The 15,708-nt window shown below is 33.2% G+C and overlaps 1 protein-coding gene across 5 annotated transcripts in view; it reads left to right on the plus strand.

Annotated features, from left to right (window-relative positions):
* LCORL (ligand dependent nuclear receptor corepressor like) overlaps window positions 1-15,708 on the plus strand; it is a 182,555-nt gene that overhangs the window by 58,830 nt on the left and 108,017 nt on the right. For all 5 annotated transcript variants that reach the window (XM_057547448.1, XM_057547445.1, XM_057547446.1 and 2 more), the window contains exons 3-4: window positions 3,807-3,886; window positions 4,806-4,935. In XM_057547448.1, coding sequence (XP_057403431.1) covers window positions 3,807-3,886; window positions 4,806-4,935 — 210 coding nt within the window. The remainder of the gene's footprint in view (window positions 1-3,806; window positions 3,887-4,805; window positions 4,936-15,708) is intronic.

Below are 15,708 nucleotides of genomic sequence, written 5' to 3' on the forward strand. Positions count from 1 at the left end.
ATGTAATATTGAGCACCTTTTCATATGCCTCTTTACTATCTGCATATCGTCTTGGGTGAGGTGTCTGTTCAGACAGGTTTTGGAGTCAAGAATGAGTTAGGAAATATTTCCTCTGCTTCTGTTTTCTGGAACAGATTATAGAGAAACCATTTGGGCTGGTGCTTTCTGTTTTGGAAGGCTATTAATTATTGATTTAATTTCTTTGATAAATGCCTATTGAGGTTACGTATTTTTTTGTGTGTGAGATTTGGTAGATTGTGTCTTTCAAGAAATTTGTCCATTTTATCCAAATCTGTGGGAAACTAATGTTGTCCATAATATTCTTTTGTTACTCTTTTAATGTTCATAGGATCAGTAGTGATGGCCCATCTTTCATTTCTGATATTTTCTCTTTTTTCCCTTGGTTAGCCAGGCTAGAGGTTTATCATTTTATTGATCTTTAAAAAATCAGCTGATCCTAATTTTTTAAAAGGTATAGAATATAAACTGGAAGGATATATTGCAAACTATTAATCGTTATCTCTGGATGATGGGATTATGAATACTTTTTCTTTTCTCCTTTGTACTTTCAATATAGTTAATATGTAGTTTCATAATGAAAAATTATTTTTTAATTATATTGCCTACTGTTCAGTATCTTTTAACAAAATTAACAAAGTTATAATCAGTTTTTTATGACCTTAATGAAAAATCTAGTTTCAGTATTCTCTTTTTTCACTTTTCATTGAACTTTATCTTTAGGAACTCCAAATTTGTTTTCTATGGCTTGAGGGTACTGAAGAGAATAAAAACATTCAAAAGAAGTGTGGTTAGTTAAAAGAAAATGAAAGTAACATCTACTGGACTTCTGTGTTTTGTGTATGTTCTTATTTAATTTTTACTACAGCCTTAAGATGCAATTATTATTATCCTCGTTTTACAGTGAGGAAATTGAAGCTCAGAGAAAGTGACTTGCCCAAGGCCACATCTATCAATAGTATGTGGAAAGACCATGGTTCACTACAAGGCTCTCTAATTTCAAAGACTGTTATCTTTCCCAGATAAATTAGGTGAATGATTGGAGCCAGACTTTGACCACAAAAATATTTATATATGGTGGAAAGGTTGATTTTTATCATTCATTTACTATCAGTTTCATATATGACATTGCCTTTTATTAATAAGGCTAGTTGTATAAGGTACATATTTTGACCCTTTTTGAGCTTATACCTTCATGTATTAAAGTTTCAAAATGAGAGACAACTTATTTTAGAGATGAATATCTGAATCATTGTCAAATTTTGTTTGAGAGATAAAATGAATGTGTTTTGTTGTAGTGCTTATTTAATTTTTATGACCTGAAAGGACAACCTGGACAGAGGGAGAAGTCTGGCCTCCAGGTGATTTTTCAAAATCGCTTTTCCTATATATAAAAAATGTATACCATCATCATTTATTTGGACTGAAAATTAAAAATTGCTATATAAAGAGTAATTACTAAATATTTTTAAGTAAATTCATAGATTTTTGAACCCAGTAACATTTAATGGCATTTATGTAATCATTGATTATTCAATGCCATTTGTTTAACTATGTAGGCATTTATTTTAATTGAATTTCCTTGAAGAACTTCACCTAAAATAACTAAAGTAAATGAGTATAATCTCAGCATGCCCAATTTTATTGTTGTCCCTTGAGTCAATATATTTATCACTGAAACTTTATGAAACCTTTCAATGATTTTTCAGAAATACCTTTTCCAGACCTACCAGCTATTTTTCAAAAATCCCAGTGCTGGATTCCTTTCATAGTCCCTATTCATGAGGCCATAATTTTTAAAAGCAGTAAGATTTCCTTGATCTATCAAAATTATGTTATGCTTGGCATATGAGTCAAGTTTTTGCTACAGTAATGCTACATAACAAACAGCTCCAAAATCTGTTTCATGTTTATGGGTGACCTTATTCACTGGAGTCTAGGCTGTGGATGGGGATAACATCTTCTCATGACTCCATGTTCCAGACTGAAGGATTAATGGCTTTACGGGCCAAGTTCTTCTGATGTTGGATGGTGGAAATTCAAGAGAATTGGGGAAATTTGCCATGCCTTTAAAAGCCTCTGCTTAGAATGGTATACTGTCACTTCTTCTATATTCATTCATTGGTCAGAAAGCTGTGCCTCGCTCTCTGTAAGAGACACTGCACAGTCCTATATTCAAGAGTGTGAATCTATGCTTCTGTTGTACTGACTGGGTGAAAGGTTGGAGAAAATTATGAACCTGCATAACTACAATTCTGGGTTTTTAACTGTATAGATTATGTAAACCTTTTCATTTGTCAGGTTGTTTACAAAAAGTGATCAGTTTTCTTAAGCAGATATTCAATTAAAATTTATCTTCTGCAAACTAACCTTATTAAATATATGTGTGATAGTACAGGATTTAAAAAATAATGACTAGCGACTCTACCTCGTTAATAATTCACCTTTGCATGATGTTTTGTAGTTTATAAAGTATTTTCATATTTTTAAAATTTGATCACAAATAAGTTAGGTGATGGGATCCTTATTTTACAGATGTGGAAAGTAAAACAAAACCTTTGTGGCTTGGCAAGGCTACAAATAATAAGTTCCATTCCAGATTTTTGGAGACTTCAAATCCAATCATCTTTCCATTACTCCATACTGGATCTTATGTTCCCATTCCCTCCTCTTTCCAAGCTTAAATAAATAAAAGGAATATTTCTGGAGCACTGCCAAAATCAAAGGACGCTATCACTATACTCTTTATATTCCAGCAAATTATATTATCTTCTATTCTGACCTATATATCTAGATTAATGCAAGAGTATCCCAGGGGCTAAACCTAAGTAGTATTTATTCATTATCATTCCAGAAGGATGAGTTTATTTCCTGTGTAGTTTAGCAGAAAACATGTATTCAATTTCATTATGTATTTCAAAAGTATAAGAGAAATTACTGTGGTATACCAGTGCTTTTCAAATTAGTTCCAATGTAGCTGCCTCAGATGATAATGGTTTATGTATTATTTGAGGTTCTGTGTATGAATTTATTTGGGAAAAGAAATTGGAGGGAGTTTCTATTGCAAGGAGTAAGTTTGAAAAATCACTGTCTATACCAAGTACAGTTAGGATGGCAATGTTGTTATATCTTCATAAAATTCCTTCATTAGCAAATGTTTTCCACAAACTCGCTAATATATTACAACAGTTGGATTATAAGGAACATTCTTGTGAAAAAAATCCATGTTTGGTATTGAATAATATAACTTGTTTACTTGCTTTTTGCTCTAACTCTTGCAACAAAGCCTTTAGCATGTAATGAAAATCTGATCTGACTTCTTAGCAGTGAATTTCTACTTTTTTATTGGATAGCATTCCATATTCTCAAATCTGTAGGCTTTTCTGGTGCTTTATTCCATTTCTCTGTTTTATGTTGTCTTTCATGATGTACAAAATTTATTCCTTTATCCCCATATCTCCCTGTTTGTTCTGATTTCTTTCATACTGAAAATAAAAATTAATAGATGATGATAAATTGAATCTTTCAGAAGGCTAGATGATACTTAAAATTCTATTGTTGGAAAACTAATTTATAACCAGCTCATTGTTCTTGCTACTTTGTCTGATAATAGTGCAAAATTACTCTCCGTATTTCTTTCTAGATGTCACCAGTTTAATTTTGGGGGGGCCTTTTCCCCTTACTATTAGTAGCTAGCTTTTTTATATGAGCCATTGCTATGGCGAGTGGTAATTTTATTTGTTTTAATAAAGTTAGTGTATTTAACAATATTTTTCCCTCTTTTGAAGACTGTGAACCAGAAGAGCTGACTGACTGGTCTATGGATGAAAAATGTTCATTTTGTAACCTACAGAGAGAAGCAGTCAGTGTAAGTTTTAGTGCTATGAAATTATTTCTAAACTAATTGCACTATTGTAACACAGTTTTTTAAACTTAATTTGTTCTGAAAATTTGTGACTTACAGTGAAATTTAAATACTTGATTTTGGTAATGAGAAGAATATTTTAAAGTCTTATGTTAGAAGTCTAACATTTAGCTTAACTTGCAGGTAAAAATCCCAACATTCTTATCTTTTTTGCTTATTTCACATTTCTTTGTTAAAGCTCTCTGACTCATAAAGTTCAGTTCAGGTCTGTTTTGTATTTAGGTCGATCTGTTTTGTATTTAGGTCGACACGGGTGAGCCTAGTTTGGTCTGAGACCACCCTGTAGTCTGATTTCTTAGGAATCAGTGGTTGGAGGATAATGTAGTACTACTTTTTAGCCTTTTACTTTCTCATGAAGTCTTTTGGATATCATAATTATCTCCTGTGAAATGATTAATTATTAGTTTCTACTGTAAACAGGGCATAAACTAGAGAAGCAGCGTCTTCCTGCATGGTGGGAAGTCCTAATTCTTTATGTACTGTTGTGGGAAGGGCTGAGAAGAAATGGGAATTTGAGAACTTGCACCCATTTTGGTCAGATTAGTGGATAAACATATCTGCTTTGTTCTTAAAACTCTCATTACTGGCATGCTATATAGTGAATTTATTTAACAATATATTTTATCTGCCCCCCACCCCCTTTTTGACAATAGTTTTGCTAAGGAATAAGGCTAGTTTGGCCCTCTATCAAAGATAAATTTCTTTTTTCCTGACTCCTTTCTCAAATTTTATGTTCTGTATATAATTTGATATATTTAAAAGATAAAAAAATAAACATTTAGATAATTTTTTTGCCATTTTAAATGGAGTCCCATGTTTAAATAAAAAGTGATTTTTTTATGTTGTTTTCTTCTAATTTTAGGATTGTATACCATCTCTTGATTCTTCACAGTCAACACCAACAGAGGAACTATCATCTCAGGGCCAGTCCAACACTGAAAAGATTGAATGCCAAGCAGAAAATTACCTAAATGCACTCTTTCGAAAGAAAGGTAATATTGATATACTTTGTCATTTAATATTTGCAATAGACATCTAAAATGTTTGAATTTTTCTCTCACACAAGTTTTTAATATGTCAATCTCTACTCCATTCTTGATTATTTCCTTCTTTGTCCTTAGTTTTTCTTCATATTTTTAGGGACATTAGGATTTGCAATCACTGTAGAGCTAGTCTTCTATTAGGCTTTCCTTTTCACCATTCTATTCTCAAATCTCTCCCTGACTTTATTTTCTTAATCTACTATAGGCAGAAGAAAATTTTATATGCTTCTGGTCTTCCTTATTTTGTTTCTGACTTCAAAAGTTCTTTCGTGTTCAATAAGTGATAGATATAATATATTGCAAAGCTGTTTTTAGAAATGTAACAGTTAAATCATTTATCAGCCAGGTTGGTAGTATATTTGCTGGCTTGAGATTTCAGTGTTTCTTTGATAGCTTGAATGTGCTTACTTGACATTACAGTGTCAGTGTTGTTCTTTGCTTCCTGTCTATCTAAACATTTAATCCAAATGAGGGCTGTTTTCACTTGTTTTCTTGCTTGATACACATGTATCAGGCAGAAGTTATTTTTATATCTTCAGTTACTTGAGAAAAATACAGAAATATAGACCCTTCCATTTTTTGTTCTTGGCCATTTGCGCAGTAGTAGAGTGTCTTAATTTTTATCACATAGACCTTTGGAGTAAGTCATGGTGTAGGGGGAATGAAGGGTGGTGGTGGGAGGATCACTGTACCTCCCAGCTTCCTGAGATTGAGGAAGCCATTACTGTATTTTCATCTAAGTATTGATAGTGCTTTTACTCCTCTTTTGAATTAGGTAACATCAGATATTTTCTGTTAAATAGATAACTTACAGGTTTTAATCTATAATGTTGAATATAGTCCTCACCTTTGAGAGAGGAGGCTTTTGTTTAGTCTTACTGTTACGAGTTCTTTTATGTATTGAAATATGAAAATCCTGTGATGAGAAGAACCATTAGTATATTAAAAGGCCTAAAGTTAAGAACTATATATTTTTTTAAGTGCAGGGGACTGAAAATCTTTTCCTGTGTGTTACCAAAGTACTTAGTATTGAGAAATTGGCAGTATCTTTAAAAAACAAATTGTTTTTTAAAAATTTTCTTTAGAACCAATATAAAAATTATTTACATGATTTCTTTAAGAATTTTATATTAACTTAGAAAATTTTATTCTGCCTGTATATTTACATTTATAAGAATTATGTTATCAGACTTACATCACGAAGAGAGCTGGAGAAAATGTATGCATTTACACACATGCATGCAGTAAGTTTCACTCACCTTAGAACTTACTCAGTCGCCTCCTCCTTTGAATAATTTGTAATGGTAGTAGGTAGAAATTAATCAATAATAATGCCTTTTAATATTTGATAGTATGGAGTTAGCCTGTGCTCCATTGCCCTGTTAAGAGTAATCAGTAAAAACTTGGTACTATTTCAGCTGATTCAAGCATCTGGGTCTCCAAGAGGTCTCCTACCAATGGTTGGGTGAGTGTTCATGGATATTTAGTGACCTCTCCATTTGGGGATTTTTTTGGTTTTCTTCAAGATCTTTGAAGGATCACAGAGTTTTTAAATGAAAGATTCTTATTAGTAGTATTTTTGCTTTACTTCAGGTCTTCAGTATTTTTGTCTTTGTTAATTTCTTTATTTGTAGTCCATCATCACTTTCCAGATTTAATTAAACATAAGGACTTTCCTACTTGTTTACTTGGGTTTGTTTCTGTTGTTTGTTTTTAATTTCTTTGAATGAAATCATTTTCGAGATTTCCAATATGGTCTGACAAGGATGAGTCTAGAAGATAATAACAGTATCCTTTAAATGGTCTTAACTCCTTTGTTTGTGTATTTGTTTATTTATTTAGTAAGTTCTTTTAACTTTACTTTGAAATAAAAGGCAAAAAATGTGTTTTTAAAGATAGGAAATACTTCCAAGTCTTCGGAAGCAAATAAAATGCTAATAAAGCATCTTGTTAGTGAAGTTTTTACTTGATTCCTGAAAATTTCTCAAAGTCGGTCATTTTTAGGAATGCTGCATATTAGTAACATTAGTATTACTGGTACTTTAAATCTGTTGCTTAGTTTGAGGAACATAAGCATGTGATCATCTTGCCAAAACAAAGAGAAATCTTTTAATATCCTTATTGTAGCTTGTTTATTATCTTTCTTAACTATAGTTTTATGGGAGTTGATGATGTAAGCTGCTATTATTGAGAACTCACACTTAGGATAATTAAGATGGTTGATGTCATCAATTATGATTGAACACTAAGCCCGTTTTGTGACTTACCTCATTTAATCCCAAAACACTGTTAAGAGATAGGTACTCTTGTTATTTTAACAGACAGAGATAATGAAGCTCAGAGAAGTTTTGTGTTGTGAACGTGTGAATCCTTGGAAGAAATTTAAAAAGGTCAAAGATGTTCTATGTGAGGAACACTTAAATTCTAAGTATTAAGTAGAAAATCGTTCCTGTTGTCTACTACTTAGCAGCCTAGAATTAGGATTATTTTAATTGAATTAGGCAGGCTAGAGAGGACCTATGAGACATACAGAGCAGTCCATCTTTGCTTTATATGAACATGAACAGCTTTAGTGATTAGTTCCCTTATAGTATTTAATAATTGGAGAAAACTTATTACTTAATCTAAATACAGTTTGGACTATCCCTTATAATTAGAAGCCAGTCAAAAATACTCTTGTAGGGTTGAGTAAGTACAGTCAGGGGAGTGGATATTTTAGTGCAGAGGTGAACTTTTAACTAATTTTGTATATTCTTTACTTTAGAAATGTTTTCAAAATTGAGTTCCTTCTAGAGGTTAACCTAGACAATTGTCTAGAGTGCTAGAGTAGAATGAAACCTCCATGATAGTAGGGACTTCTGTTTTGTTAATTGCAGAATCTTCAGTATCTGGAATAGTACTTGTCACATCTTAGATCTTCAATAAATATTTTTGAATGAATGAATGAGTACTAAGATAAACTGTCCATATATCTTCCAGTTTCTCTGCATATTCAGTGGTATTAGTACTTATTTGTTTTATTTGAAGAAGAAAATTATTTAGCGTGTATATATTGTTTATCTTTTCCTACTTTGTACTTAAGTTTATTACTGTGTATAGCCTGAATATCAGTCAGTTTATTTGTTTTGAAATGTGGGTAAACATAGGCATATAGATATAAAATGCCTTTTCTGAAGCTGTCCCCATAGGATATGAACTAAACTATTTTGACTTTGGCTTCGCATTCTCTGATCACCTGAAGCAGTGTAAATCACTGGCTTACGATTCAGGAAGATATCTCATCTTTTATTTTTCAGTTAAAGAAGGCTACTTGACTAAATTGGACAGATAGTATGCACATTGTAGCTGAATGAATCATACTGCTAAGTGTATATAACAAAATAAAGGCTTCCTTCATCAGAATATAATGTTTTTCCTACTTTATCTTTTACCCCCACACACACACATTGAGCATTCATGTAACTACTATCTGGCCTTTTCTTTTCGAAGACCTTCTTGATATATGGTTGAAAGCGGCTATTAACCAACCTTTCCCCCTTAAATTAATTGATAGCTAGGTTTTATATAAAGCTTTTCATGCCTTTTTTGAACACAGATCCTTTTCCTTTTAAACTTTTAATTTTTAAGCTCTATAATATTGCATGAAATAAATATTAATACTGCTTATTAATTAATTGGATTATGACTGATACTAAAACATTTGATTTCTTAGAAACAGGAGTGTTAATCTTTTAGATTGCTTTTCTCTAAATGCAGGTATCCTTGAATGACTATGTAAATTTGACCTGATTCATTCAGGCCCTAAGCGTTTCTTATACAAATGTGCCTTTGTGATAACATGTGGTCATACATTGACTTTCTCTTTATATGTGGGCTGCCTTTTTAGAACTCTCAGGGAACTGTATGTTAGTGTCATAAAATAATCCACATACCATTATGAGCCACAATCCAGAGGTGTTCTTGAAAAGATTTTTCTTATTTTGCTATGTAGAGGATACGAATAAAATTCTAAGAACACACTTTAAAAAAAATTTTTTTTTAACACACAGTTAAAATTATAACTGTATTTAAGATTTTAAGCATTTCTGTTAAAATCACCTTTCTGCCTGCAACACCATCCATAGCAGGAATTAAAGGCCAACTATCAGGTCATTCATTCATCGTCACATGGATTCTTATCTCCTTTTGTCTTTTTTAATCTTTAATTTGACCCAGTCATTTACACCTTTACAAGCACCCAAATTTTTTCCACTGTGTCTTCTGGAACTTGTGGTCTTTCATCAGCAATCCCCTATATCCTCAGTCTTTTCTCTTAATGTTCCCTTTACTTTATTGCTTTAAGTGAAACCTATATATTCATAAAAGATGCTTTTGTAGACCTTTCCCTTGCTGGATGTTTTTAATTCCTTGCTTTATGTAATATGGGGGTGATAAAATTAACAAGCAACTTCTGAGATCTTTATAGCTGCTTTCCAATCATTTATTTGCCATCCTCACTCCAAACCCTGAGCTTGTTTGGAATATCTAAATATTCCATCCATATTATCATATTGCACACCTCTACCAGCCTTTTCACTTTCTTCCTCCCATCTTAGTTCTTGGTGACTTCAAGTTCTGTGTAGCTGTTACGTTCTACATTCTGGCCTCTCAGTTACTTGACCTCTTCATTTCCAATGATCTTTTCCTCCATTCCACTCCAACCACCTTTCCCATGATCATCCCTAGACCATTGCCACCTCACAAATATAATTTCAGCCATCCCTATTTCTACTACCATTTTATTTCAGTAGTCATCCCAGTATTTTTTTTAACCTCCTTGCAACCCCCAGTCTATTGACCATACCACTTCTCACTGTTATTGTCTTACGACTTCACGTCTCTCCTTACTCAGCTCAGATACTGTGCTCAATCGCTGTAACCATCTTTCTGTAAAATTTTAACTCCCTTGCTTCTCTTTTCCTTTGTCATATTTGCTTGTCAGAACCTTATCTGTGTTTTAACCCTATTCTCAATATCTTACACACTTACCCTGGAACAGCTGAACTTGACTAAAGTAAAACACCCTATTATGCTGACTTTCTAAGTCTCACCTAGTCCCTTTCCTCTGTTACAGGTGGTTATTTTATATCCTTCTCCTCAAAAGTTCACAGTTAAAAATTATGCTTCCTTTTTGTAACACAATCACCATCTAACATATAATTTACTTATTTCTTTTATTTTTATTGTTCATTGTCTTATTCCTTTTGCTAGAATATAAGCACTATGAAGAATTAGATTTTTGTATTTTTGCCTGCTGAGATATCTCAAGCATCTGACACATAGTAGATATTTATTTTCTGTACTTTTACCATCTTCACTTCTCAACTCCCCTTTTCTTTTCAACCCATCCCAATTAGACTTTCGTTTCTACTACTCCACTGAAATTGTTTTATCAGTTTCATTGGTAATTCCATCTTGTACTATTCAGAGGAAAGTTATCAGTTCTCACCTTATTCAGCTTTTCAGCATCATTTGATAGGGATGATCACTTCCTTAATCTTGGTTTCTAGGAAATTATATTCTTTTAATTTTTCCCCCGTCTTGCAGATTACTTCTTTCACATGCTCCTTGCTGCTTTTTGTCTTTTTTACCTTTAAATATTGAAGAGCCTAGGAGTTAGTCCTCAGTTGTCTTTTCTTCTCAATATGCCTTCTCTTACTTGATGGCATCACTCATCCAGTGGGTTTAATTACAATGTATGTGTTGATGACACCTGAATATTATAGGATTATATCTAATCCTAATCTTTTCTCTAGCTTTACTCTCTTATATCTGTCCACTTGGTATTCTTCAGTAGAATATTCAATAGGCATCTCAGAATGACCTATCTAAAACAGAACACTTGATTTTACTCTCCCCAAACCTTCCCCTGCCCCAGCCTTTCCTATCTTAGTAAAAAGTATCACCCTTGCCCCCAGTTGGTCAGCCCCCAAGCTAGGAGCTTTTCTCGATTCCTCAGTATCCTCTATACCCACATTCAACCTATCATCAACTCCCATTGGTTCTACCTTCAAACCATTTCCATAGCTGCCATCCTAATCCAAGGCACTTCATCTCTGGCATATACTACTTAAAGAGCCTCCTAACTGGTGCCTCTTCTTCTACTTTTCTCTTCCCTACCAATTCATTTTTTCTACACAGAAGGCAAAATGATATGTCTGAAGCCTAAACCAGGACATTATTCCTCTGCCCAAAAGCTTGCAATGGCTTTGCATGTCACTGAGAGTAAAATCTATCAAAAATTCAATCTATGTGGCCTACTTCTGCCTCCTCTTTAGCCACATCTCTTATTGTTTATTCTTTTGCAGACTCTGGCTTTTTGCTTTTCCTCAGATGTGCTAACCTTATTCCCATCTCAGGGTCTTCCTACTTGCTGTTGCTGTTACCTCTGTCTGGAATCCTTGTTTGCATCTGAGCATTGCACTCTTTCATATTACCACACATTACCCTGGCCTGACCACTCATTGCCCCAGCCACCCTATTTATGATAATTCTTTCAGTCAGTCTCTTTCCCATCATTCTCCTTTTCATTTGTCTGTTTGTTTGTTTCCCTGACTCCTCTTTTAATATCTGTTTGTTATCTGCCACTTCTAGAATATAAGAACAATAAGACAGGGATTTTGTCTATTTTGCTATATCCTCAGCACCTAGAATTATACCCGGTACAGTTAAAACTCAGTAACTTAATTGAGTGCATGTAGAAGAGGAATATTTTAAAGATCAACAGTAATGCTTTGAAATCATGATTGTCTATCCAGTTTTTTACAAATGTTACTTATAGCTGTAGTATGCTAGATCTTTTAGCAAAGTCTTTAATGAGTCCTTGCATGTGATAAGAAAGTTCCAATATTCTAAGATGTTCTAGGAATCAGCCCAAATAATGAAAATATAAGTGATTCTAAATTCCTTTCAGAAATGTTTAGTCATTGAATTATTCTTTCAATGGTTTTACACAACTCTGATAACCTTTTGAGGACATAATTTAAATTTTGGGGAAGCAGTGGTTCTTTCATTTATCTTTATATAATTCTTTAGAAGTTTGCCTAAATTATTTCTTTGCATATTCTAATTCAGTTGAGAAAGTGTAGTCTATTAGGTGAGAGGGAAGACCTAATTCTCAGAAGAGATATAATTCTATTTGGGGCCCTATTTTTTGAATTACCGTCTGTCCCTGGGTAGTATTTCTTCCCTGTGCTCTGTCTCTAATACGGCAGATAGTGAAATTAGCCTGTATGTGAATAAACGTAGCAATCTATATATGCTGTTCAAAATAATGAGTACTGAATTGGAAAAAGCACTTTTTTGTGGAAGTAATAGACAGTTACTACGTGGTATTTAACTGTTTCGTATTAATTTATCATTTAAAAATCTTTTTAGAATATTTTTCTGATTTTCTTGAGTAACTCATGAATTCACCACCTGTGTCATCACCTATGTGTTCTTTCATAAAATCCTGCTAATTTACTTCTTTCTTTCCCTGAGTATGACTTTCCCCAGAGCAAGACTAGCATGTTGGCCTTTATAAAACATATTTCTTGTCCATGGTTAGAGAAGTTAATTCATTCAACAAAGTTCCACTAAGTTTCCTTCTATATGCCAGGTACCATACTAGTGGAAAAAAGGCAGAAAACATCCCTGTCTTCTATGTGCTAGTGAGGGGAAGCAGACAGTAAGCAAGTAAATTCTGTTTGTGGTTGAATGTGAATGCGTGCACGCGCGCACACACACACACCTTACACACATGCTGGATATAAATATATATGTAGGTGCTATGGAGGCAAAGCAGGGGAAGGAGCTTAGGGAATGCCAGGATAGAGGTGGGAATTGCAGACTTATAAAGGGTAGTCAAATAACATTTGAGCAAACGCTAAAAAGAGAAAAACAATAGGGTATCAAACTCAAACTACAGAAAACCTGGGGGAAATACATTTCAGGAGTTAAAGCTAATATCAGTTTTGAAAAATTATAGATCAGGCATGTAGGAAGTGATCGCCACTCCCATTCCTCAGTTTTACAGATTATTTTCCTTTTAAGACCAAGCTAAAATTACAGCATTTAAAAGCAGATAGGGGATTTGGAGATTACTTAACTCTGTTCCTTTACTTACATACAAAGAAGTAACAGTTAAATAACTTGACCAAGCAACATGTACTACAATGTAAACAACTGATTAAATAATGTAAGATAGTTAATGATTATTAATAATAATTAATAAAATTATCAAAAAAGCATTTTTAAAATGTTTAATTAATGGATTAAAGAGTTGCCTGCATGAAGTTTGATGGTAATAAAAGAGATGGAGGCTTAGTTCCTGTTGCTGTTTGGTGATGAGTAGTGAGCTGGTGAAGTAGTGAACAGGTGAATTAAATGCCTAAGGTTCATCCATGTCTGAATCCATGGAACTAGCTTATCTGAAGCATCAGCTGAAGCCACAGAAAAGGCAGTGGGATTTTTTTAAAAACTTCTTTTAAAAGTGGATGAACTATTTAAGTTCCCTTCACTTGTAGTTTTTCAGCTCCTGGTCACCCTTTAATGTGTGGAGTCTTCTCATATCATGATCAGACTCACTTGTGTGAACAGACATTTTATCTGCATGATCTAAGATTTTTTTTAAAGATTTGGTGTCAAGTATTTGTGACTCCTTTATCTTTGCCTGACAAATGATGAGCATCAAGTTGAAAGATTTTCTAATCATAAACTCTTCACTATGTGATGTTAACAGTTAACATTTCCATGGTCCACTTCATTAAACCCAGCCTCCTTAGCAAGATGTAAGACTTTTTGCTTTATAGTCAACATTTCTTTTAACTCCTTGAAGTTAACAGAGGAATATGCTAGGTTTGTTCATACTCCATTCATTGTTTATTGTGATACTTTTTCCCAAGCCTGATTGACTGAGAGTATCTTTTTATCAAAACACTTTCATAAGTCCTACTTCTAGAAGTGTCAGATGCATCAGCATCCCACAGCAGATATTTCATGCCAAGTGTGAAAAATAAAAATCTGTGTCATGTGGGTATCTGTCCACTGTTCTACTTTGTCAGAATACCTGTGGCATCCCTTGGTCCCCCCATAGGGGCCATGAGATGGGAGATAAGCAAATTTACTGTTTTTTTAATAGCTTTCAGTTTCTACACACTTCCTGTACTTTAAAGCATCTCTGCAAATAGAGCATGATTCTCATGTTAAAAAATGTGTGTTTCATAATACATAATAATGTATGAGACTGCAGACCATAAGTATACACTGTACTGGTGGGCTGTTTAAGAGATTTTTAAGGATAATTTTGATTCTGTGAAATGATTTCTACCTTCTTTGTCAATTTTAAGTATTATTCCATCATATCCCTCCAAGAGTATTGATTTTAGTAGATTTTGAACTCCTTGGAGGCAAAGACTATCTTAATAATTTTTATCTTTCCAATTCCTTATAAACATTTCTTAGTTTTTTGAATAGAGTTTTGGTCAAAGACATAAATCAAAATCATAGAAGATACTCTTCAACATGTAATATACATGTAATATATATTTGCTGCTCAATTTATGTATAATTATGCATTTTAGGGTTAAAGTGAGAACACTGCCTACATGCATGTGTGGTAGAATAACATGGCTCGGCTGCTGAACAAATTTTGGGGTACCATGTAAATTTAAAGCATACATTTAAAGCATACATATAGAAAGTTTTCATTGTCATTGTAAATAATACGTCTAAAAACTCTAATCCAGAATTCTTAAAAATATGTTTCCTCTTGGTATTTTAGCTGTAAGACTTTAAACCTGATTGTAGTCTGCCTGCAAATTTAAGACAGCCCAATATACTGAATTGGGTGGTGTTAGAATCTCAAGATCAGGACCTTTTGAGGAAAGAAAGAAAACTTAATGGCCAAGAACATTAGCTAAAGACTGAAATAGTTCATGTGTCCTGAACTGAAATAATAAGGGAGAGGGAGGGGTATGTTACTAGTCAGCTGTTTTGGTTTTTTTTCCAGACAATTTTCTTCATATACTGTGGTTTTGTGAATGATATAGTGTAAAAGACACCTGAGTTATAAGCCAGCCACTGAATCAATCTACCACCTCAACTTTTTAATAAAAGGTTGAAGTTCTGTCTTGCCATAATTTTGAGTCTGATATTTTCAGTTTCTTAATCTCACATAAAGATCTTTTTTTAGTGCAATTTTTGTAGAAATAACACTTTGTTAAATATGCTCTAACACATGAACTCTCCTCTCTATCTCATTTAATATGATATAGTTATAATTCTCTTTTGAATAATTACTTATTCTCTCTGGCACTTTGGAACCTCAGTGGCTGATTAATTCTTTCTGAATTTCTCTTACTAAGATATAAGGAGTCTAGGATTCTAGCAGAGGATTTGATCAGATACTGTACTTGTGAAATGTGATAAATTAGTTTTATAAATTACCATCTCACCATTTTAAATTTACATGTAATTATGAACTGTCAGTTACAGTTTACTATTTGCTGTTGGCTAGTTGTCCATTATATTCACAGCCTACTCAGACTGTTCTATTGATTAGAACTCATTGATTTATTATTACCAAGCAGCGATCACCCCCAACATTTCTCCATATGGATAAATATTTGTATGTGTGTGTGTTTTCCCCCTTAAAGTGTTTTGAGTGAAGTCTTCTAAAATGTTTCTATCTTCAGTAGAAAG

The sequence above is a fragment of the Balaenoptera acutorostrata genome, chromosome 5 (genome assembly GCF_949987535.1).
Source record: "Balaenoptera acutorostrata chromosome 5, mBalAcu1.1, whole genome shotgun sequence".
NCBI lineage: Eukaryota > Metazoa > Chordata > Mammalia > Artiodactyla > Balaenopteridae > Balaenoptera > Balaenoptera acutorostrata.